The sequence below is a fragment of the Nilaparvata lugens genome, chromosome 8 (genome assembly GCF_014356525.2).
Source record: "Nilaparvata lugens isolate BPH chromosome 8, ASM1435652v1, whole genome shotgun sequence".
NCBI lineage: Eukaryota > Metazoa > Arthropoda > Insecta > Hemiptera > Delphacidae > Nilaparvata > Nilaparvata lugens.
Genome location: NC_052511.1, coordinates 47,251,616 through 47,275,966, shown reverse-complemented (window position 1 = coordinate 47,275,966; position 24,351 = coordinate 47,251,616). Strand labels below are relative to the sequence as shown.

At 33.7% G+C, this 24,351-nt stretch overlaps 3 protein-coding genes across 7 annotated transcripts in view; 2 read left to right on the top strand and 1 right to left on the bottom strand.

Annotated features, from left to right (window-relative positions):
- Positions 1-616: 616 nt before the first annotated feature.
- LOC111054537 (myoglobin) lies at positions 617-7,148 on the top strand. The gene is made up of 4 exons (XM_022341591.2): positions 617-949; positions 2,762-2,853; positions 4,508-4,736; positions 6,673-7,148. The coding sequence occupies exons 1-4, from the start codon at positions 815-817 to the stop codon at positions 6,817-6,819; spliced, it is 603 nt and encodes a 200-aa protein (XP_022197283.2). The 5' UTR covers positions 617-814; the 3' UTR covers positions 6,820-7,148.
- Positions 7,149-10,571: 3,423 nt separating this feature from the next.
- LOC111054534 (histone-binding protein N1/N2) overlaps positions 10,572-24,351 on the bottom strand; it is a 103,753-nt gene continuing 89,973 nt past the window's right edge. Inside the window, 2 exon segments of the mRNA XM_039434953.1 lie at positions 10,572-12,193; positions 12,195-12,994. Of these exon segments, the coding sequence (XP_039290887.1) occupies positions 11,429-12,193; positions 12,195-12,980 (1,551 nt within the window). The 5' untranslated portion in view covers positions 12,981-12,994 and the 3' untranslated portion in view covers positions 10,572-11,428.
- The window catches only part of LOC111054535, a 91,367-nt gene continuing 84,125 nt past the window's right edge, over positions 17,110-24,351 (top strand). Inside the window, exons 1-2 of one of the 5 annotated variants that reach the window (XM_039434955.1) lie at positions 17,110-17,379; positions 18,729-18,862. The gene's annotated coding sequence lies outside the window, so the exon portion shown is untranslated. Of the gene's footprint in view, positions 17,380-18,643; positions 18,863-24,351 lie in introns of all 5 variants that reach the window. The other 4 variants (XM_039434957.1, XM_039434954.1, XM_039434956.1 and 1 more) reach the window with 4 other exon arrangements.

Here is a 24,351-nt window from a genome sequence, read left to right as displayed (position 1 = left end):
AGTACCCTTTTTTTTAATATTTTATCACAACATGTTTCGGTCATTTATGCCATTTTCAAGTGATATGAATTCATTCATTTAATTTTACTTCATATCACTTGAAAATGGCATAAATGACCAAAACATGTTGTGATAAAATATTTTAAAAAAAGGGGTACTGAGATTTTTATTTTCTTTATATTTAAATGATGAACATTTATGTGTTTGTCTAGTTCCATTCAATCTAATAGAATCTATAAGGAACAATTTATAAACATTTTGTCAATAGCTTTGGTGTAAACTCAGCTTGACAATTTTTTTTCAAAGTCCCTCATAAGAGAAAAAATTCTTTTTCACTTAAACAAAGCAAACTATAAAGCAATTTCATGTTACTTATAAAGAATACTGACAGATTGTAATGAATCTTTCTACATAGTAGATGGCTGATAACCCAGGATACCCAAGCAAAAAGCGTTCATATCTTTAAAATTAGTTTGCGATTATTTAATTTATTTTTCAAATAATTTATAACTGAGATAAAAAGTTGAATCTAATGAATTTTTATTTTAAAAATTATTTTGATTGGAAAATCATTGAAATACTCTGAATACCACATGTTTCATCAGTAAAATAGGCACACTATAAACCCAGATTTAATAGAATTTCTATTTTTTTTCCAAATATCCAACCAGCTGTGTTTGTAAGATCAAACAACTTGGACCATTATTTGCAGTTTTGTAGAGGCTTTGTGATATTCTGATCATCTCAAGCACCTACCAATTCTTATACACTTTTCAAAACTTATACCAAAGTTGAAATTTTTCACAAACAAAAAATGAGTGGCCTGCAAATATTGGTTCTGAGAAGTTTGTTCGGAAGAATTTCATTACAGAATAACTTGCCAGCACAAACCGTGGCACAAAGATTGTTCTCGGCCGATTGTCCACCTAAAGATTGCTGTCCTCCGCCGGTAATACTAGACTAATTAATTTAATTTGTTATACAATAATTTTTGTAGCTTAATTTAATTATTTAACTCATTTATACAATAAGTACATTATCAAAACATTTTTTAGAAGATTCAATTTCAGGACTGATAAATAATGAGATTCACGTTATAAAGTCATTAGAAGGAAAAGTTTGAATCCCTTAATTTTTTATTCTTTATTCATAACCAGTTTACTGGATAGATGGCTTCTATATAACGAGGCATTGTTGCATGTCAGAGGCCCTGAAATTGATCAGTTGCGACCTGAAAACTCTGACACCAGACCTGATTCAGCAAGGTCACACTTTTTTTTTGTTGCCTCTTTCCCGTTTCCACCACCTTCTAAAATATTTATTTATTTAATCATTCATAATTACACAACGTACAGAAAAGTACCACAGGCTTATAAGCCCAAAACGGTTCCAATTCTAATTTGTACAACAGTCCAAATGTAGCTAGGTTATGTGTCACTTAACATTCATCAATTACACACTCAATTTACAATTCAAAACACACAAAAATCATTTTTAAATTAGAAAATAATTTAAAATTAAATTAAATCAATTATAATTAATTAAAAATTATTGAAGTATTAAGTATTGAGTATTTTAGATCAATAATGTAACCAAAAAGACCGCAAGGACTCGTCAAAAAATTAAAATGAGAAAGAAAGCTAATAATAGCTTGATTGAGAAGTACCATAGAGAAACAATAGCGTGAGTAGATATCCCATGGTATAGGGCGTTTATGTCGCAACTTTTACTGTTATCTCAAGCCGATTACTGTTGATTATTGACGATTTTTACTGTTTTGACCGGGTAAGAGTATATGAACGGCACAATATGAGAGACTACCAGCGTCATAAAGCTTCACAAGAAAGAACAACGTGGACTATCAGCTTGAGATAACAGTAAAAGTTGCGACATAAACGCCCTATACCATGGGATATCTACTTATGCTATTGTTTCTCTATGGAAGTACCTACATAACTTAGCTGTGACTCAAGTTATGCTAGTTAGTCTGATCTGATATGAATATTGTTGATTATTCTTAATAATATTATCTTTAATTGTACTGTATTTAAAAATATTTTGTTTGTATCACTTTCAATGATTTAATATAAAATGCTCATAAGTTCAAATAATATCGTAGGCTTGACCCCCATATTTATACATTATTTATATTGTTTGCTAATAATTTGGCAAAGTTCAGAGCTAGAAAATGATTCAGTATATTCAGTCCATGACCGGCAGTCGCCAGACAGAAATTGTTCAAGTTTGAAAAGCTATCTCTTTTGTCTATTGACAGACAAGGATAGCAAAACCAATTTTAATCTAGTGCTGACTTCATAAATTTAATTTCACTATAGCATTATAATGTTCATCATTAGATCAATATATGTTAAAGACATAAATATTTTTTAGCCAAATAATAGTTTTGTTCTTATAAATTAGTTGTAAAATTATGTAATTGTTATTTTTGTTGTTAAAACTGCTAAATTTGATATTTCCAATTAAATTTCAAGAGCCTTAATAATGTTGTTATAAAATTATGTAATTGTTATGTTCGTTGAAACTTTTTGTGTAGTTGAGAAGTTGATATTGTGGTAATTATTCATATTGAACGAAAAAGACTAAGAAATTGATTTTCAAAAATCTCAGATTGACAATGGTGTAATAACCGAAACCGGTATTTCTAATTATCAATAAATCAGTGGTTTTTTGACAATTTCTTAGTCTTTTTCGTTCAATTTGTTGAAACTGCTGAATTTGATCATTTCCAATTAAATTTCAGGAGCCTTCACCAAAAGATTTAGCCAATGTGAAGGAAGCCTGGTGTGAAATTGACAGGAACAAGGGATGCTATGCAAAGGCGATTTTCACTGAGTAAGATAAAAAATATTTGAAATATTTCACAAATATTAAATTATTACTTTGTCTGGATAATGATGATAATAATAATGATGAGTTTCTGTTCATGGCGTGGTCATAGGTATGGCCACAAGTGAACAAGTAAACAAGTCCACAAGTGAACAAGTAGTTTAAATTGAATTAGGAAAACAAATTATAAGCTTTGTATCTAGTATTGGTATCTGAAGTTATTCATGTAGGCTAAGATCTATGAATTGAAGTCATAAATAAAATGTATCATTTTCATGTTAAAGTTTGGTCAATGCCTACCTTCTCTGATTAGTAACAAGTCTAAATTTTAATTCATGATTAATCTCAAACAAGGATGTTTTTAAACAATGAAATTTTAGTACAAGTAGCTTTTATGTAGAGAAATTTCCTCCTAGCTTAGTATTAAGACTTCTCATGTTTTTTTTTCAAATGTAATCTTCAACTATTATTTTCTTTCCCTTATGCATCTACTCTGCTGCTTTCTCTTCCCTTCCTCACTCCCTGTTTCTCTTCCCAATATTCTCAATTAATGTTAGATAACATAACTGAGTTGCATGTTATCCCATTATTATTTTGTTGCACTATTGTTAATCATTGAACATGAAGGCTTTCGGTTCATGTTTAAAATTTCTCTAATAAGTGAATATTCTCTATCTTAAAAATAACTGAGTGTTAAAAATTATTATTATTTTGGTATTTAGAACATCCAAATTCAAAAGAATGGTTAGTATAAATATTTTTGGATAGACATTTTTGTGGGAATCTAGGAGACATGACCTCATTTAGACTTTTTATGTTTCCTAAATTTGGGAGAGAAATAGAACAAGGTATGATTAGTTTTTCTCTCCAGATCTGTGCTTCATTGTAGAAAAGAATAAATAACTAAATAAATAAAATAAATTCTCACTCAATCTCTGCGTCAAGGTTTATTGAACATTCCAGGGACTTCCCGTTTAATATATTTCTATTTTATTCTATTTGATGGTGTTTCATTTCTCATTTTATATTGTATTTTACTTGAAAAATCATTGTAATGATTTTTTTGGGAAAAAGATTTGAATTAAACTTTAAACAATGACTTTTTCACATTTCTACTGAATGAAAGTGTGAATGTATATATTAAATTGGATAGACGTATGATTTAGTTGACCGAGCGAAGAGAGGTCTAAGATTCAAGTCGACGGTTTGGCATTTCTCTTAATGTTTAAATGTTGCGCATTTATGTCGAACCGCGGTAATAGATTTTCATGAAATTTGACAGGTATGTTCCTTTTTTAATTGCACGTCGACGTATATACAAGGTTCTTGGAAATTTTGTATGTCAAGGATAATATAAAAGGAGAAAGGAACCTCCTTCATACGCCAATATTAGAGTAAAAATCAGACTATAGAATTATTCATCATAAATCAGCTGACAAGTGATTACACAGATGTGTGGAGAAGCCAGTCTATTAATGTATTTTCATAAGGTCTATAGTTTCAATCAGGTACTTGTGGATGAGAATACTGCGTGAGGTCTACTATTCACAGAACTACTAAACTTGAAATAAGAATAACTTTTTCACACTTCTACTGGATGAAAGTATATAAAATTGGATAGACGTATGGTTTAGTGTATAATTGAAATGTTGTTTTGCAGAGTTTTCAAGAAGTATCCAGACTACGCCCAGCTGTTCGCCAAGTTTGGACGATGCCCAACCGATATTCTCAAGAATGAGAAGTTCAGCGAGCATCTCAAGAAGAACGTGATGGATGAGATGGGTAATGTGATTAAAAAGATGGGAGAGGACATGTGCGAAGCCAAGTCTATGGCTTCAGATATTGGCAAGAAACATGTCAAGCTGTGTGTCAAACCCAAGCATTTTGAGGTAATTGCAATCTGAATTAATCAAATAGTAAATTGAAATTGCATGTATTTAAATGCTAAACGATAAATAATTATTATTAAAGGAAAATCCAAAGTTAGAGGCTGAAAACTAACCAGTAGATTTATGCTTCTGTAAATATTCACAACAGGGTTAACAGCTAGATGGAAATGCATTTATTCGAATGCTATTCAATGAATGATTATTATTAAACGAAAATCTCAATTAAATAAAAATAAAAATATCTTCCCAAAGTTGATCAAGAACACTTATCATATCAGACCGGGTGTAACAGAGGAATTTCAAGTTTATTCTACTAAACTTTCATTGATTAGAAGACAGCTAATTTACACAAGCAGTAAACTGATCAATGCAATACCTTTTGACTTCGATTTAAAAATTAGTAAAAAGAGCGTCAATGAGTGAATTAAGAGGGAATATTTCTTTACCTTAAATATAGCAATTTAATTTAGATTATTTTATTTTCATTTTAGTCTTTTCTCTGCACAATATTTGTTTGATTTTTTATGATTCTGCTGTTATAAAATTTTGTAATTATTAGTTAAATTTAACTTTAACTTTCTGCATTATTTCGAAATATTATGTTTTTCTTTTACTGTTTTGCAACTCTCACCAGCGGGCAAAGATTTTCTTTTTGCTGGTGATGCCTAGATTTAATTTTAATTTTATTCAAGTATATGTATAAGTAATTATGTTTATTTATTTATATTATATTTTTAATGATATGTCATATTATAAAGATTTTGTAATATGTTTTGAATATTCTAATTGGCAATAAATGAAAATTGAATTGAATTGAAAATGCTGTAAATCACCCCGAAGACTTCTGCTACTGCAATTGATGTTGTCAATATTTGCAGTAGCAGAAGTCTTCGGGGTGATTTACAGCATTTAATTTGGATTTTCGTTTTATCATAATTGAATATTCATTAATTAGTTCAACAAGTCCATCTTCAACCCTCCAATTATCTTCAACATACCAATTCTACTCGTATTATAATTTAAAACTCACCTAATAAATAAATTCAATTTTATTGTCAGCCAGCCAAAAAAGCACAAGACAAAGTCACACAAATAGAACATGAAATAGACAGTCACACATTAAGAGACACATTGTTACTATTACATTGCTATTTAGATTACATTTCCAAATATTACAAATAACAAAGACAATATCACAAAATTAAGCAGCTAGTTCATACGTGCTAACAATAAAGGTATAAACAATTAAGGTATGCTGATTCTGCTCTCGTAAAATTCACTTAATTTATAAAAAGGATTTTTTGCCAGCTAATCGTGCACCTTTAATTTGAACAGTTTTAGGGGTGTTTGTTGGAGGTGTAGCGGTAACTTATTATACACCTTCTGCCCATCTGCTTCAAAACTGTTTAAGAGATTCAGACAATCTTTGGTATTGAATATAGATCTGTCTATTGTTTCTGGTATTAACAGAGTGAACAGTATTTCTTAATTGATAACGATGCAGATTCTAAAAAAACAGAATATATGTACTGATTTATTACTGTAAGAATTTTATTATTTATGAATAAAGGCCTACAGTGTTCTAAATAAAGTGATTCCGTGATTATTCGCACGGCTTTTTTTGTAGCAGGAGAATATCGTTAATGTGCGCCGAATTTCCCCATAGAAGAATACCATAAGACATGAGACTGTGAAAGAAAGAAAAGTATGCTGTCCTTAAATAATATTATTTTTGGTACCTACCATATTAGCAAGGCTTCTCAGCAGATAGATCATTCTACACAGTTTAGTGCTTACATATTTGACATGAGGCTCCCAAGTGAGCTTTGGATCTAAATGCACACCAAGAAATTTTATACTAGATGCGTTGAGAGTAGCTCCGTATTTCAAATGGAAATTGATTCTTTCAATTTAATCAGGTCATTTTCATTTTCAGAACACAGAGAAAATATTCATCGACGTTTTGAAGAAGCAGATGGGAGAGAAGCTGAGCTGCGATGGTGCCAAGTCGTTGGAAAACGTCATCAAAAGTGTTTTCAAGCAACTCAAGAAAGGAGCTGCGGCTGATTCGTGCTCCTCGTAAGTCCGTTTCAGGACTTACCAAGTCCCCCGGACTTCGTAAGTCCGTGCAAAGTCCCCCGGATTCAAAGGACTTTACATCATACTTGATCTAACAAAACAATTACTTTTCGAAACTACTATTATTTAACACTTTCGAAATAGGAACCAATTTTATTTGTTGAGTATTGTGCGGTTCTTGATTGAAATTCTTGAGAAATGATACAGCTAAGATTTTGTTTGAAGAAATTTTAATGTTACATGTTTTAATTGTATTGTATTTTGTGAACATTGTTAAAAGCAATATCGATTTTGATGGATATGCTTCAAATGAATAAAGATCTTGCGAAAAAATATGACATCTTATCAATTTATTGATCAAGACTCATAACATATGTTATGATTACTTAAAATAATAGTATTCAACTAGTAGTTCTGTGAACAGTAGACCTCACGCAGTATTCTCATCTACGAGTAGACCTTATGGAAATACAGCAATAGACTGGCTTCTCCACACATCTGTGTAATCACTTGTCAGCTGATTTATGATGAATAATTCTATAGTCTGATTTTTACTCTAATATTGGCGTATGGAGGAGGCTCCTTTTTCCTTTTATATTATCCTTGAAATGCAAAATTTCCAAAAACCTTGTATATATGTCGACGTGCAATTAAAAAATGAACATACCTGTCAAATTTCATGAAAATCTATTACCGCGTTTCGCCGTAAATGCGCAACATTTAAACATTCAAACATTAAGAGCAATGCCAAACCGTCGACTTGAATCTTAGACCTCACTTTGCTCGGTCAATTAATTGAATTCATTACAAAGTATCGCAATCATCAAATCTTCTATTAATTAGTTAAATACAGTGTGCTAGTTGCACAACAGCCGGTTAAATTTTTACCGTGATCAGAACCAATCAGAGAAGGCCTTTTTGATGATACTGCTTCTCTGATTGGTTCTCGTGGAATTAATCACGATTAAAATTTAACCGGCAGTTGTGCAACCGGCACTGAGGATATTTAAAATGTTGAATTAATGTGTCATCACCTAAAATTTGTAAGAAATATAGCACAAGATTGCCTTAAGCTGCGTTTACACCAAAGATATTAACAAAATGTTAATAACTTAATCCTTATAGATTCCATTAGATTGAACATAACTTATCATACACATGCTGAACATATGTGTTTTTCAAGTTCCGTTCAATCTAATATAATCTATCAGGATTAAGTTATTAATATTTTTTTAATAACTGGTGTAAACGCAGTTTAGTATTATATCTACCAATGGTATTGCATCAGCGTTATTCTGTACCTTAAAGAAATGTGATTAAATGTATAAATGAAATACCTACTTAAAACTTTATTATATCAAGTACCGTATTCACAAACGATTCTTAAAAAATTCCTTAGCAAAGCGCATTTAAGCAGCAAGCTAGAATCTTTCTAGTTTTTTCCTGTTATTAACAACCATGCAAACACCAAAATGTGCTTAGTTGAGAACGTTCTTAAAGAATAAATACGTTAATACGAATAAATTCATTATAAATACGACTTACAATTTCATTATAAATTGGGAACAATTCGAAATAAAACAAGAAACTTTAAAAAGGCAGTCTTTAATTTACAGCGATATTTTTACAACATGAGTAGATGGAATGGAAATTTATCTCCATAGCACAATTTAACAACTAAACGTGAATTATTTTACTTATCAGCTACTACAGAAGTAATGAAAACTATATAAATTAAACATAGGTCCGGTTGCACAACAGCCAGTAAAATTTTAACCGTGATTAATTTCACGAGAACCAATCAGAGAATCCGTCTTTACAAAAACGCCTTCTCTGATAGGTTCTCGTGGAATTAATCACAGTTAAAATTTAACCCACAGTTGTGCAACCGGCACATAGTCTTGAAGACTTCCTTCCAGAATGTTGTATTGTATGAATGAACAAAAATATAACAGAAACATTTACAATAGAATCCATAGCTTACAAGAAAATTAAGATTTCATCCTTCTTAAAAATGCATTCTTATGATATTAAATCAGAGGTCTGTTTCACAAAACATGAGTCCTATAATACTGAAAAAGGCTCTCACACACTGGACACATAAATTACTACACAGAGCTCAATCGTGAAGAATAAGGCTATCAATGTACAGTGTAAGTTGGCCTTTTCCCACATTAATAAGGCTTCAAACTTCTTAAAATAGACTCAAAATTGACAAAAAGCTAACCACATTTTTAAATTTACTAGCGACAAATTTAAATTGAGTTTGATAGCGGTTTTAAATTGTGACACTAATTCTGTGGATGTAATTTGATTGAATTTGTTTGACATTACATTAAATGTGATGTTATTTTGATATTGAAAATGTTTCTACAAATAAACAAGGTCCCACCACATCTTGGAATCAATTCTCAAGTAACTAATTGATTGCAAATTCTTGGAATAAACAATATCATGCTCCTTACAAGCCTGATCAAGTTTGTTGATTCCTTGCTAGAAACATCACAAGTTAAACTTTGCTGGCTGTGCCAAATCATTTAGATCTATTATAATTTACATTTTTATTATGCATTTTGTATGTATCATTCATGTTTTGTAACTATGTAATTTTGGCGAAATAAACATTCATTCTATCTTATTTTGGCGTCATTTTCACAAATTCAATAAGAGGATACCGTAGATGTTCAGCTTATTATTATTAAATTCCAAAAAAAGTTCACCAAATTCTGGCAAGAAGTTCACAAATTGATATCTGATAGTAATTTAATTATTAAGCTCAAGTTTACATATTAAAAATAACTCAAGTTCAAACTAAGAATCATGATTACAAATTAGATAAACAGAAGGAAATTACTGATATATTGCATTTATTCAAATGCTAATTAATAATTATTAACGAAAATCCAAATCAGATAAATAATAATTGATAAGTTAAATAAGTGAATATTCATTTTGATATTGTGATTGTTAGTTAGTCTAAGAGCCTGTTCACATGCCAGCAATTTACGCTCGGTTGTCGCGCGGTTGACCAACCAAGCGGTTGCCAGGTATAGGGAAACACATGGTGCCGTACACATGCATCGCTCGGTTTCAGTAGTCGCCGGCGAATCGCGGCGGTTGTAATCTCAGACTTAACCGAGGGCAAATCGCTCATGAATCGCTGTCATGTGTACGAGACTGGCAAATCGAGCGATTTGCCAACCGCGCGACAACCGAGCGTGAATCGCTGTCATGTGAACAAGCTCTTAGGCTCAACTCACACTTACGCGACTCAGGTCGAGAAGATACTCGACTCTAGTCGAGAGCATGTGTTTCTAAATGGTGACACTCAGACCAGTCGATTCTAGTCTCCGCGACGTCACCATTTGAAAACACATGCTCTAGACTAGAGTCGAGTCTCTTCTCGACCTGAGTCGCGTAAGTGTGAGTTGAGCCTCACGATCCTACATTCTCAAAAATATAGAACAACTAGACAAAAAAAGTTACAATAATAAAAATGCACCAGTTATCACGTGTGCTTATCAATAAATAGGTAAAACATACAAAAAAGCATTAATTAAGGGCTACACAGATTCATCTCGTCTCCAACTTAATCATTTAGATACTGTGCTGGTTATGAAAGTTCTAAAAAGCACCCCTTACTCCTTGAGTATTCAAGAAATCGTTCACAAACAATGAAGCCTTAATTTCGTCCTAAATAGATCCATTTAGTTTACAACAAAATTATCTAGACTGACAAAATCACTTGACCTGCAACAGACTCACTGAGTTTTCAACCAAATCATTCACTTACAACATAAGCATTAATATCGTCCTAAACAGTTCCATTTAGTTTATACAGTAACAAAATCATCAAGGCCCGGTTGCACAAGAGCCATTTAAATTTTAACCATGATTAATTTCACGAGAACCAGAGGCTTTTTTGAAAAGACAGTTTCCCTGATTGGTTCTCGTGAGATTAATCAGGATTAAAATTTAACCGGCTTTTGTGCAACCGGGCATAAGTCTACAAAACAATCACTTGACCTACAACCGAATCACTGAGGCCCGGTTGCAGAAAAGCTAGTTAAATTTTAACCGTGATTAATTTAACAAGAACCAGAGGCGTTTTTGAAAAGACTGCTTCTTTGATTGGTTCTCATGGAATTATTCACGTTTAAAATTTAACCGGATTTTGTGCAACTGGCACTAAGTCTCCAACACAATCATTCAACCCTAAAGAGACTCATTTAATGCTCGACAAAATCATCTAGTTTTACATCCAATCTTCAACAAAATCATCTAGTTTCAAACAGATCCATCTAGTCCTCAACAAATTTATTTAATCCTCAAAAAACACTTAGTGCCCGATGCACAAAAGCCGGTTACATTTTAATCGTGATTAACGACAACCAATCAGCGAAACCGTCTTATTTATAAGGCCTTCTCTGATTGGTTCACGTGGAATTAATCATGGTTAAAATTTGATCGCCCTCTGTGCAAACGGTCCTTAGTCTCCAACACAACCATTTAGCCTTAAACAAATTCATCCAATCTTCAACATAATCATTTAGTTTTAAACAGTTTTCCATCCTCAACAAAACTTCTCAGTCCTCGACATATCAATCCTCAATTTATGAAGACGTTGTCTCAACGTTTGGTTTCTTAGCTTCGTTTGTCTCCTTCTCACTTACCACTTCCTCAGCTTTCCTTTTCTTTCTAACGAGATGAGAGATATCATTAACAGGCCCGCTCGCTTTGCTGGGAGAAGCTGCTGACACAGCAGAACTGGAACCTTCAGCCGCGCCACTCCCGCCGGCCGCAGATGACGTAGACGCGCCGCCATCTTTGTTGCCAGCCAACCGGTTTCCAAGGTCCTCTCTCAGCGCCTTCAACGCTTCCCGCTTGAAATCCTCCATGTCAGCGATTTTGTCCTTAATCTCGGGCAACAGCGCCTTCAACTCGGCCACCTCCTTTTCCACGGTGTAAAACGGGTCTTTTTTGACAACCTCGGGATCCACAGCTTTGCTAGATGTCAAAGTCCTGATGCGGCGTTCCAACACGACTCCAGCGTTCGTGAAATACTTGATGGCTTCCTCAAACTGGTTGCAGAGAGAACTGGCAACACCGAGCTGAAACAAAGTTTCGGCGATTGCGCGGTTGTCGGCCGACAGAATTTTGTGCTGGATGGTCAAACATTTGTTCATATCTTGTACGGCACCGTCATAGTTCTCAGATTCCATAGCGACTTCACCCAACTTCAAATATGTGTCCGCTAGCTTCTTCTCGTCGTTTTGTCTCTCATAGATAACCCTCGCCAAATCAAACATCTCCCAGGCTAGTTGAAGATCATTCACATTCATATTCTCTTCATCTTCCCCCTTCCTTTGCTTCTCCTTCTCCTCCCTCACCTTCCTCCATTTTCTCCTCACCTTCTTTCCCTTCACCCTCTTTCTTCTCTCCCTCCTCCTCCACCTTACTAGCCTCCAGTGTCTCATCCGCACCACCCTCCTCCTCACCCTCACCCTCTTCTTCATCATCATCCCCCTCCTCTTCACCCTCTTTGTTGGCTTCAGGCTCGCCTAGCACGGCCATTTCTTCCCTAGCCAATTCCAGGAGAGCACTACCGTAGTAATAGTACCCATCGGCGCAATCATCAGCCAACTGCCCATGTTCGGCACTGATTTTGGCGCAGGCCAAGCTGAGAGTGGTCACAGCTGATGGGAAATCTTTGACGTACAGATGTCGTTTACCCTGAGCCAAAAGTGACGCACCTGTTTCGTAGTCCTCCTTTGACGGAGTCTTAACTTTTTCCACCGGTTTATCATCACCCTTCTCACTTTTCACATCCCCACTACCATTTTCTTCCACTTTTCCCTCCCCGCTACCATTTTCTTTCCCTTTTCCTGTATCCTCCACCTTTTCTTCTACATCCCCACCAGATTCCGCCTTCTCGTCCACCTTTTTTCCTGAATCCCCACCAGATTTATCACCGTTCTCCTCCTTCCCACCAGCTTTATCACCGTTCTCCCCATCTCCACCCGCTGCTTTATCGGCGTCTCCTTCTTCCACCTTCTTCTCAGCTACTTGTGGTTTCTCCTTCTCCACTTCTTTTGTTGTCGATTTTGTCTCCACCTCTTTTGTAGGCTGCTCTGTGACAACGGCTGTATCATTGGTTGCAGGCATTATGTGGCTGGATTCTGGAACAGACAAAGTGAAGGAAAACTGTTAGAAAACAATGGAATTATCAATAAATATGAAATGATAGCATAGTCAGTAAATAATGTGATAGAGAAAAGATAGCATAGTAAGATATCCGATGGTATAGGACGTTTATGTTCCAATTCCCAATGTTAACTCGAGCTGATAGTCCAGGTAATTGTTTTTGGTGAATTTATGTGACGCTGGTAGTCTCTCATACTACGCCTTTCTCAAGGTGCGTACAGATTTACGCACCGCAAACATGAGCAATTCACTTTTAATCAGCTGATGCCAAGCTTTTTATATCTGTATCTTACTGTTTCTGTAAAAATACAGATATAATCAGCTGATTAAAAGTGAATTGCTCTTGTTCGCGGCGCGTATATCTGTACACACCTTTACACTCTCACCCGGCCAAAACAGTAATAATAGACAGTAGTCGACATCAGTAATCGGCTTGATTAAAATTAGTAATAATTGTTCATGTTCCAAATTTTTTTCTTGTGTATGATGCCCACATGAGGTTGTGTGTGGGTAATGGGAAGTGCGAGGGTGAGTTATGTGATGAACAAACGTCCATGCCTGATCGATGGGATTCGGCGGGATTCGAACCCAGGTAGCATTAGCAGACTGAAGGGTGCAACGCCTTAGTTAACTCGGCTATCTGACCGGCAAACTCAAGCCGGTTTTTGTTATCTCAAACCGACTACTGTCGATTATTACTGTTTTGGCCAGGTGAGAGTGTAAGACAGTATGAGAGACTACCAGCGTCACATAGCTTCACGGAAAAGTACTACTCTCACTTATTGAAAATTACTATGGAAAATGGTAGAATAAACACTAGACAATATTGATCACATATCTAGAATCATAAGAGAATACGTCATAAAATCGATGATAAAACGCATAAATATTCAGCAAATATTTTCAAGGGAATGTATAATATATGCATGTGTTCGTGACGCATAAGTCTGTATGATGAGACCTACAGACCTACATCTTCAATCTACTTGATCTACATCATCAATCTTTTAATACAATCTGTTATTTAGAAAGATTATTTATTGTACCATAATTTTTATGTGCAATAAACGATTTGTTTTGAATCAGAGAATATCCTTTTCCACGGAAAGTATTTACACTAAAGTATTCTTTTATCTATGATACAATGCAACAACTTTCAAAAACATTAGAAAACCGTTTAGTCTGACAAGAAACTAACCTCAATTCACAACCTTGTGACGTCACTGTCATAAACTACTACACAAACAACAACAACAATCATAAATAGCAGCCCGGCTTTATGAGACAGCCACCCTATGACGCCAGGGAGACAAAAGAACCTTTTAGGGGTGGTTAGGGGGCACAAGAACCCCCTTTTCAGGACAAATCGACGCCGAAAACAAGCTAATTTCACTGCCAATAAACGAGAAACGGCTGTCGGATATGAGAGATTGGGCAACACTGAATGGACTCGAAGAACCACCCCAAGTTTAATCGAATGAGATGGGGTGAGAAGGCTACTGTACTAGCAGAACTGTACTGTATCCTTGATACATAATACAAAGAGATACATGATACAGCATACATTTTGCAGTAGTATTCAACATACACAGTGATACAGTAAATGTTGTAGGAGTATTCAAGATTGATACAGTATCAATACAATCTGCAATCTGTATAGATGCAGATCGGTATTGAGGCTGTGCAAAGGCTAAAAATAAACTTTCTACTGGTGATATTTCTCAAAGTTTTTCGATTTGTATATCATCAAGCTATCAAAATGAAAAAGTTTTCTCAGGAAAACATTTCTTTTCCGATCATTACTTTTTGAGATATGAGCGCCTGAAGTTTGAATTTTAGGGACAGAACATTTCAAATTCAGTAAGATATAAATCCATGAGATTTAGAGGATAGATTCTTCATGGTATTGTTGATCTAATAGAACAAAAATTTTCTGAAAATATCAATTTTTGAAAAAGTGATTCAATTTACCAAAAATAACTCAACTAAAAGTTATTTTAGTAAATTGAATAACTATCTTAAAAATTGATATTTTCAGAAAATGTTTGTTTTACTAGATCAACAATACCATGAAGTACTCAACTAAAAGTAATTTTTGGTTATTTTTAGTAAATTGAATTACTATCTTAAAAATTGATATTTTCAGAAAATTTTTGTTTTACTAGATCAACAATACCATGAAGAACCTATCCTCTAAATCTCATGGATTTATCTCTTACCGAATTTGAAATGTTCAGTCCCAAAAATTTAATCTTTAGGCGCTCATATCTCAAAAAGTAATGATCGTAAAAAAATGTTTCCCTGAGAAAACTTTTTCATTTTGATAGCTTGATGATATACAAATCGAAAAACTTTGGAAAATATCACGAGTAGAAGGTTTTTTTTAGCCTTTGCACAGCCTTCAGTTACAGTATTATAGAGTATATAAAGGTGCGTACAGATATACGCGCCGCGAACATGAGCAATTCACTTTTAATCAGCTGACTATATCTGTATTTTCACAGAAACGGTATAAGATATTGATATAAAAAGCTTGGCATCAGCTGATTAAAAGTGAATTGCTCATGTTCGCGGCGCGTAAATCTGTACGCACCTTTAGATATTAATAGAGTATAAGATATTAGAGTATTATACAGTAATATAGTATAATATACTGTATTGAGATACAAATGTAAAGATGAGACCAATATAAAGAGCTAGCAGGCAACCCGTGCTTCGCAAGAGTCTACTTAAAAACTTGACCTACTGAAATCCTCAAGAATTTGAAATAGTCCTATAACCATCCTTGGTAAATTGGGAATCAATCTGAAAAATTTCAAGTTAATCAATAGAGTAGTTGAGACGTGATGATGCGTCATTCGTGAATTTCCTATCCCTTTCGTGTATAAACCAATTCTTTCCTTTATTATAAATTACAGATAGATGAATAGGTAAGAGTCAGACTATCAACGTGTGTTAAGGTGCGTACAGATATACGCGCCGCGAACATGAGCAATTCACTTTTAATCAGCTGATGCCAAGCTTTTTATATATATATCTTATAGCGTTTCTGTAAAAATACAGATATAGTCAGCTGATTAAAAGTGAATTGCTCATGTTCGCGGCGCGTGTATCTCTGTACGCACCTTTAGATCTCATAAGAACCAATGGGGTAGGCCTATTCTATTTCTTCCTATAGTGAGGTCCACGTTATAATGGAAGTGTTAGATTGGCAATGGTATTGCCATCCTTGTCTATCATTCAACAAAGCTGATAGCGCTATCTCTTTCTCGCTTTGCTCTGTTGCCAGATCGTCTTTTAACAATGTAGAATTATTAATAAACTAACAAAAAAAGTCATATTAATTATGGAAATTCATTATGAAATTATTGAAAAATATGATTTATTGCTTAATAAAATATCCTATTATATTAAGCGAGCAATTTCCGTATATTTGTATATATTTTTATATCTGGTTATTTACGTTCAACGGATCTCGAAAACGGCTCGAACGATTTTCACGAAATTTGGAACATAGTAGGTTTATGATATGAAAATTCGATTGCACTAGGTCTCATCCTCGGGAAAACTCGTTGAACGACATTAAAAGGATAATTCATCCTTGGCTGAAACAGCTGTGGATAGTAAAAAAGTGAGTTGGCGAGTGAGTATGTAAAAAACAAAATATCGCATCCCCGAAATTCATAAGATTACATAATATAGCCAGCTGTGAAATAAAAATTGAAACGATCATTTTAGAGAATTGTGTTCTGTTTATCAATAAATAAAAATAACGAACGAACATCGGTGCCCCTATATTAATTGATTATTTTAAACGAGAATGAACAGTTAATATTACATCAATAAACCTGTATCAGCTACCGTCTATAGAAGGCATTGACATGACAGAGGATCGGCAACGTTGTTCTTCACTGCCATTATAATGTGGACCTCACTATAGCAGAAATTAATTGGAAATCGGTGCTTTATGTATCACACCAAGCAACAGATATCCCAAATCTCCAGTTGCAGCTATAGGTAGTGCACGACGAGATGGCCCCTGTTATTGTTGGCGAAATGGTTTTCAAACCAGGCAGCCAGGGACCTTCTCGTCATGCGCAATTTACAGATCACTACGCATGCGCGGTATTCGATCGGAATTAGAGCGACTTGGCGACGCCTGAACTTGGACGCTTGCAGGCAGTCAGCGTCGCGACGCTCGCCCGTCACGTGATTTCTGTGTGAACGGCCACATCTAACAACACACGGTTCATTCACCTCAACCCTCATATGTGTTTTGAATTATTATAAAAAGTTTATTACAACCGACCATTAGTTAGTTTTATTTGGGACTTTTTCGAGATTTTCTAGGGGTTTTGAAGTAAGAAAATATTTGGTTTTTTGATTACAGGAAAAATCTTAGAGGGTTTCAAGGAACATGTATTAGTGCTTAAAGCAGTTTAAAATTGCAAAATTTGAAATTTTTATTAGGCTAACATTAATTTAAACGTGTTTTGAAATATAAACTCAAACTTCAGACAACATTAACTTTTTATCAAAATTTTTGGAGTACAGGCTCAGCCTATTTTTCCATCCAATGTCATAATTAAATTATGATTGTAGTATTTTGAACGATAAATAAATAAATGAAATAAATTAATAAAAAGAATGATACACGGATACTAGTTGGGTTTATTTGAGACCATTACAAGATTTTCTTGGGGCCTTAAAGTAAGAAAATATAGGAGAGTTTTCAAAAGTTCACTAAGGGCTACTTGTATTAAAATAAAAATTGAAAATCAAAGTAGGCCTACCCGTTTTCAAAATATATTTTTCATTATTCAAGACATGTTTCAGTTTTAAAGCCTGAAAATTCAAGTGCAGGTTTTTGATTACAGAAAAAATTGACGTTTTTGAGAAAAATGATGAATTCCAGAAATTAATTTTTTATTATCATTCACACTAATAATTTTAATTGCTAAGTGAATAGTGGAGTTTTCGAGCCCTCAAACCAGAGCTATAATATAGCATGACTCACAGTAGTTGATGAAGAAGTTGATAGAGTATTCAACTTAAAAATTCAGCATAAAAAGTTTCAAACAATACATACGTTTTACCTATTAATTTCATTCATTCAGAAAATATTAATTTATTTACTGTACAAAATACTACAATCATAACATAATTATGACATTGAAGGAAAAAATAGGCTGAGCCTGTCCTATTTTCTCTCAAAAAATTTTGATAAAAAGTTAATGTTGTCCAAATGTTGAGGTTATGATATCACACGTTATGATATAAACGATCAACCTCTATTCTATAAAAGTCAACCTCTATAAAATTCATCTATGAATAACTGTGACACCAGCTAACCTAAATTATTCCTAATTAACAGAGAAGGTATATTATACACTAGTAGGTAACTCATGCTTCACAAGGGTCTATTTAAAAACTGGACAAACTGAAAACTTGACGAATAGAAAATAGGCCTAGAACCTTCCTCGGTTAATTGAGAATCTATATGCAAAATTTCAAGTTAATCAGTTGAGTAGTTGAGACGTGATGATGCGTCAAACATAATTCTCCTTTCCCGTAAGTGTATAAGCCAGTTCTTTCCTTTATTATAGTATAGATTAACAAAACAGGTATATTATAGTATAGATTAACAGAAAAGGTATATTATACATAACAGAACAGGTAGACCGCTCCCAATACAGTTGGATGGTGTAGGAAGTTCAAACAAACGGAATGTATGAATGAAATAGTTTGAATAGTGAATCAAAATTAAATTGGAATAAACTTTTAATTGAAGTTTCAAAAACATGGAATACGAAGAAACAGGATTCCTGAATCTCCAGATGAAGGTGAAGGACAAATTTCTACAATCAATTTTTGCATTTAAATCATGACTGTACTACTGCAAATCTTTACAGCCAATGAAGTAAATGGAAAATAAATCATTGACATTTATTTTAATATTATTGATTGAACTTTACATTGAAGCACTTGAACTTAATAATAGTCACGATGATTTATTTATTTATTTATTAGATAGAGCGAACAATACAATAGTCGGAAAAGAAAAAACAGGCTATTGCCCAAAACTTCTTCAATTTCCTGATTTTGTCACAAATCGTCCAAACATTATGCAGGCCATGTTCACCTCAATTTCAACACCAAATCTTCAATCTGAAACTATGAATCAGAATAAAACAAAGAATTTCAAATTTAGATAGATTGATAATGAAACTTCCGTTAAAACAAAAACCAAACTGATTGATTTCATTGATGAATTTTTAGTCATACACATCCTAATGAAAGCGAAATAATGAACCAAACTTTATTCTTTATTCATTGATACAATAAGTACATCATCGAAATGATAGGGAGAGGAAAAATAAGGAATAATAACCTTGTGCTATTCCTCTCCCAAATTTAGATAAGGTTACACATAGTCCGAAATAGGTTAAGTCTTGAAGTTCTTTACTTTACAGAATTGTCAGCCCTCAATTATTTTCTCAAAGTTGATTTTAAAATGTAGATGCTTCTAAGCCAAACATAGAAGAAATAGTTTGCATTATTATAACTAAATAAGGAAATATTATAGAAAATTTTTTTGAAGAAGTACCGAAAAACAAACTATGGGAACAAAACTATTCTGAAAACTTGTACTATTATGTAACTATCAAACTAAAATCTACTTCAAGCAACTTTAGAGAGCAACTGAACTCATTATAATGAACTATACAGAGCTATAAATTGAACTAAATCATTCAAAAGAACTATTGAACCTTTTTGAACCCATTTCAAGATCCATTATGTGATAATTTTTTAAGGTGAAATAAAAAGATGTTGTCAATTCCACAAAGTTTTTATTTGAGTCCAAACTAGTTTCGATGCACTTGACATCATCATCAGTGGTAGACAACATCTTTTTATTTCACCTTCATATGGAGAAATTCCACAACATCTCTGTGCAAAGTGTTAATTTGATAATTTTTTATTGAAATTATTTATTGTATAGTGGAATTGCTCAGAATCTCATTCATATACAGTAATATTTACCCATTATAAAATGAATTGTAACTAACTATTAATCCACAACATTCAAAATAACTGTGGAGAATAAACATGTTTAGGATTAAAGTACAATGAAAATGATCAAATACCCTTTATTTTATTACAACACAACTATAGTGATGTCCACGTTATAATAGCAGTGTTTGATTAGTAATTGTATTACTATCCTTGTCTATCATTCAACAAAACGGATAGCGCCATCTCTTTCTCGCTCTGTTCTGTTGCCAGATCGTCTTTTAAAAACGTAGAATTGATAATTTTTTAACAAAATATTACATCCTAATTATGAAAATTCATTATGAAATCACTGTAAAGTATAATTTCTTGCTTAATTAAATATAATTGATCATTTTAAACGAGAATAAACAGTTAACATTACATGAATAAACCGGTATCAGCTACCGTCTATAGAAGGCATTGACAAGACAGAGGTTTGGCAACGTTTTTATCCTATCTAGTTCTCCTAAACAAATTGCCAAATACAAGAAATATTTTTACAAATATAAATAGCTAGTAGTTCTGTGAACAGTAGACCTCACGCAGTATTCTCATCCACAAGTACCTGATTTAAACTATAGACCTTATACAAATACAGTAATAGACTGGCTTCTCCACACATCGGTGTAATCACTTGTCAGCGGATTTATGATGAATAATTCTATAGTCTGATTTTCACTCTAATATTGACGTATGAAGGAGGCTCCTTTTTCCTTTTATATTATCCTTGAAATGCAAAATTTCCAAAAACCCTGTATATACGTCGACGCGCAAATTAAAAAGGAACATACCTGTCAAATTTCATGAAAATCTATTACCGCGTTTCGCCGTAAATGCGCAGCATATAAACATTCAAACATTAAGAGAAATGGCAAACCGTCGACTTGAATCTTAGACCTCACTACGCTCGGTCAATAATTAAATACAATAGTTTTTGGCGTGACTGGAAAAAGAAGCCTTGAGCTCCAGCTACGAGTTCTAAAAATAGGAAATACATCATTTTAAATCTAATAACTGCAGTACAATGAAACTGTTGATGGATGATAATCTATGGATGTTTCTCCACTGCCATTATAACGTGGACCTCACTATAGTTTCAACACTTCAAGATCCATTTTCAAGTGTAGCTACGTGATAATTTCAATTGTGTTTCAACTGTAGAGTACTAGAATTGAAATCCTATACTATTAAACGAGCAACTTCTGTTTATATGTTTAGATGTTTATATGTTTATATGTTGGTATTTCACCGGATCTCGAAAACGGCTCTAACGATTCTCACGAAATTCAGAACATAGTAGGTTTATAATATAAATATTCGATTGCACTAGGTCTCATCCCTGAGAAAACTCGCTGAAGGACATTAAAAGGATAATTATTATTCATCTTTGGAAAAACAGATGATAATAATTATTTCGTCGTCTGTTGGTGATGGAAGTGAGTGAGCGAGTTCATGTGTGTGGGACTGTGTCAAAATTATGACTCAGCTGTTGAACTTTTGTAATCATTCAATCAGGTACTTAGTGCCGGTTGCAAAAAATCAGGGTTATTTTCAATCTTGATTAATTCCAGAAGATCCATCTTTTTGAAATGGTCTTCTCTGATTTGGTTCACGTAAAGTTAATCAGGATTAAAATTTTACCGGCTTTTGTGCAACTGGGCCTTTGTGAGGGAAATTTTTGCATTCTTCTGGGAATTAATCTCAATTTACTGTGATTAGGTAGAACATTTCTGTATAAATGATATTATAATTTCTTCTTTCGTAATATTAATTTCTTCTTTCGTAATATTTTTTTTTGCTTTTGTACTTCAGAGCGGAGCTCGGTCCCCGATTTTCATTATAATTAGCTGTACAGAACTATCGAACCAGACCATTCAAGAGAACTGTAGAGAACTTAATATTGAACGAAACCCAGACCCCCAAAAAAACGCAGCCTCGCATGACAAACAGCACGAATTATGATCCAACCCCATCCCAAAAATTGGGGCACCATTTCAACCCCCCCACTGCCTTCATAACACACCCAAATACTCTATGAATGATTAAGACAGCTCATGCATATTCTTAAGCCTTGCAATGTGGAGATTTGCACAAAATTTTCGACTGAGAATTGTTTTATTTCAAGGACAAAAATATCAATATCCTAAATATAATTCCTTGAAGACAAAATCTTCGTTTTATAACTTCACCTATACCTTCAGCAAATCATAATAATCTATCATCATAGAAACAATAAATCGCCATTTATTTATGATGATACATCATCATCTCAACTTGACGTGATACACAACATAATTTGATACAAAACTTCCAATCTCTGAATGAATCCTATAAACCATGGGATATATTTTCTGTTTGGTATCACCATAAATAATACAGTATCACCACAAAATGATACAGTATCACCACACAAGATACAGCATCATCTCAACTTGATTTGATACACAACACCAAAATTTGATACAAATCTTCCAAACTTTGAATGGAGTCTATAAAACATGGGATATCTTCTTATGCTATATTTTCTCTATGGTATCACCATGAATGATACAGTATCACCACAGAATGATACAGCATCATCTCAACTTGACTTGATACACAACATCATAATTTGATACAAAACTTCCAATCTTTTAATGATTCCTAGGGATAATCTTCTCAAGAATGGAATATCTTCTTATGCTATCTTTTCTCTATGGTATCACCATAAATGATACAGTATCACCACACATGATACATCATCATTTCAACTTGATACTGTAAAGCGTTTTTTTTACACGCCTCACACAATCATGTATAATCATGTAAAGCTTTTCCTGGGGGAGTCACTCTCGCCTCCGAGGATAGGTCGATACACGTAGGGTGAATCTTGCACTGAATCAACGGTGTGGAGGTTATAAATTTTGTAACGGCGTGCGTGGACGCTAAGTGGACACCAGACTGCTTGGTTCACTACAAGATTCAATACAATTGTCGGAATCGCAGGAGGCCTGAATGCTCGCTCACCCTTGATTCTTCTTATGACAGATTGTATGGCGATGAACTTTTTATAAGTAGTATAGCGGTTGCTAAACACTGAATACGGATACCTTAAAATTATTACCTGTGATGAATGAGCATATAAAATCATACAGGTCGAGCAAAAATCCCGATGTAGATAATTTACGGGACTGCGTCTCTAATAAGTTCTGAAGGATTAAAATACGGTACTTGGACCAAATATCGTTCAGAATATATTTCGAGGACAGAGTCTTGCCGGGTTTTAAGCTCTATTGTAAGAAATTATATGATCTCCGGCTGCATCTGCTATACAATTGATGTATTCGTTCCTAAGTCGAAGTTGGTAACAGATAAAAGCTGATATATGAGCAGGTAAGGATAGAGAATAAATACCTCGTTCTGACCCCACACAATACATCCACTTAGACCTGTTCCAATATCCAGCTTAATTCAATTATTTCAATGATCGTATTCGATCGGTTCTTGATGATATAGAACGTATCAGACACAATAATTGACAGGCTTAAGAAATAATCGAACTCAGAAAACGAATTAACAAAATTGAAATATATTATAATAAAATATATGATCTCACAGTGCAGATTCAGAATATGATTTACAGATTGAAAGTGGTTTAACATTAACAAAAATGATTAGCAATTTTCTTGTACTTGCATGATACCATGCATGATTCGACAGAATTTTACAATTGATAAAATTTAACAGTATTGAAAAAAAAAATAGTGAAAAATGAATTAAAAATGTTTTTTAAAATTGTTCGGGGTCGTGGTTCTGGCAGCGGAGGATAGTTAATCAACTACAAGTTCTTATAAATTCAATATCGAATAAATTCTAGGCTCTTAATAACTAATAAGCGCTTGTCGGCGTGGCCAATAATTTAACGAAGAAAACTTTATATCTTTCTGCACTGTAATATTTTTCGAAGCGTAGATTGGGGCCCCTTTAAACTTATAACTCACGTGAAATTCCTTGACGGTCGTGGTTTTCTTCTTTAGATCAAAATCGTTTGATCGGCAGCAATCCAGGCTTCGGTCTCAGCACGTGGGGAATTTTAATTTAATATTTCCTTCACCAAATTAATTAAGGGATAATTTAACTTTAAACTTTTTAATTTATCGATTGATGAACATAGATTTACGAGTAACAAATAGAATAGCCTAAAATATTGGCTCACAAATAAAACATATAAAATCGAACGAAAATATTACGAATAGGTCTTGGTAACTATAACGAGGTCTGAACGGTGAGGATTTCA

What these genes read in the sequence shown, in the direction of transcription:
- LOC111054537 (XM_022341591.2), top strand. Translation starts at nt 815, where the DNA reads ATGAGTGGCCTGCAAATATTGGTTCTGAGAAGTTTGTTCGGAAGAATT. An exon ending in AAGATTGCTGTCCTCCGCCG is followed by an intron (nt 950 to 2,761) that starts GTAATACTAGAC and finishes ATTAAATTTCAG; the next exon opens with GAGCCTTCACCAAAAGATTT. An exon ending in GCAAAGGCGATTTTCACTGA is followed by an intron (nt 2,854 to 4,507) that starts GTAAGATAAAAA and finishes GTTGTTTTGCAG; the next exon opens with AGTTTTCAAGAAGTATCCAG.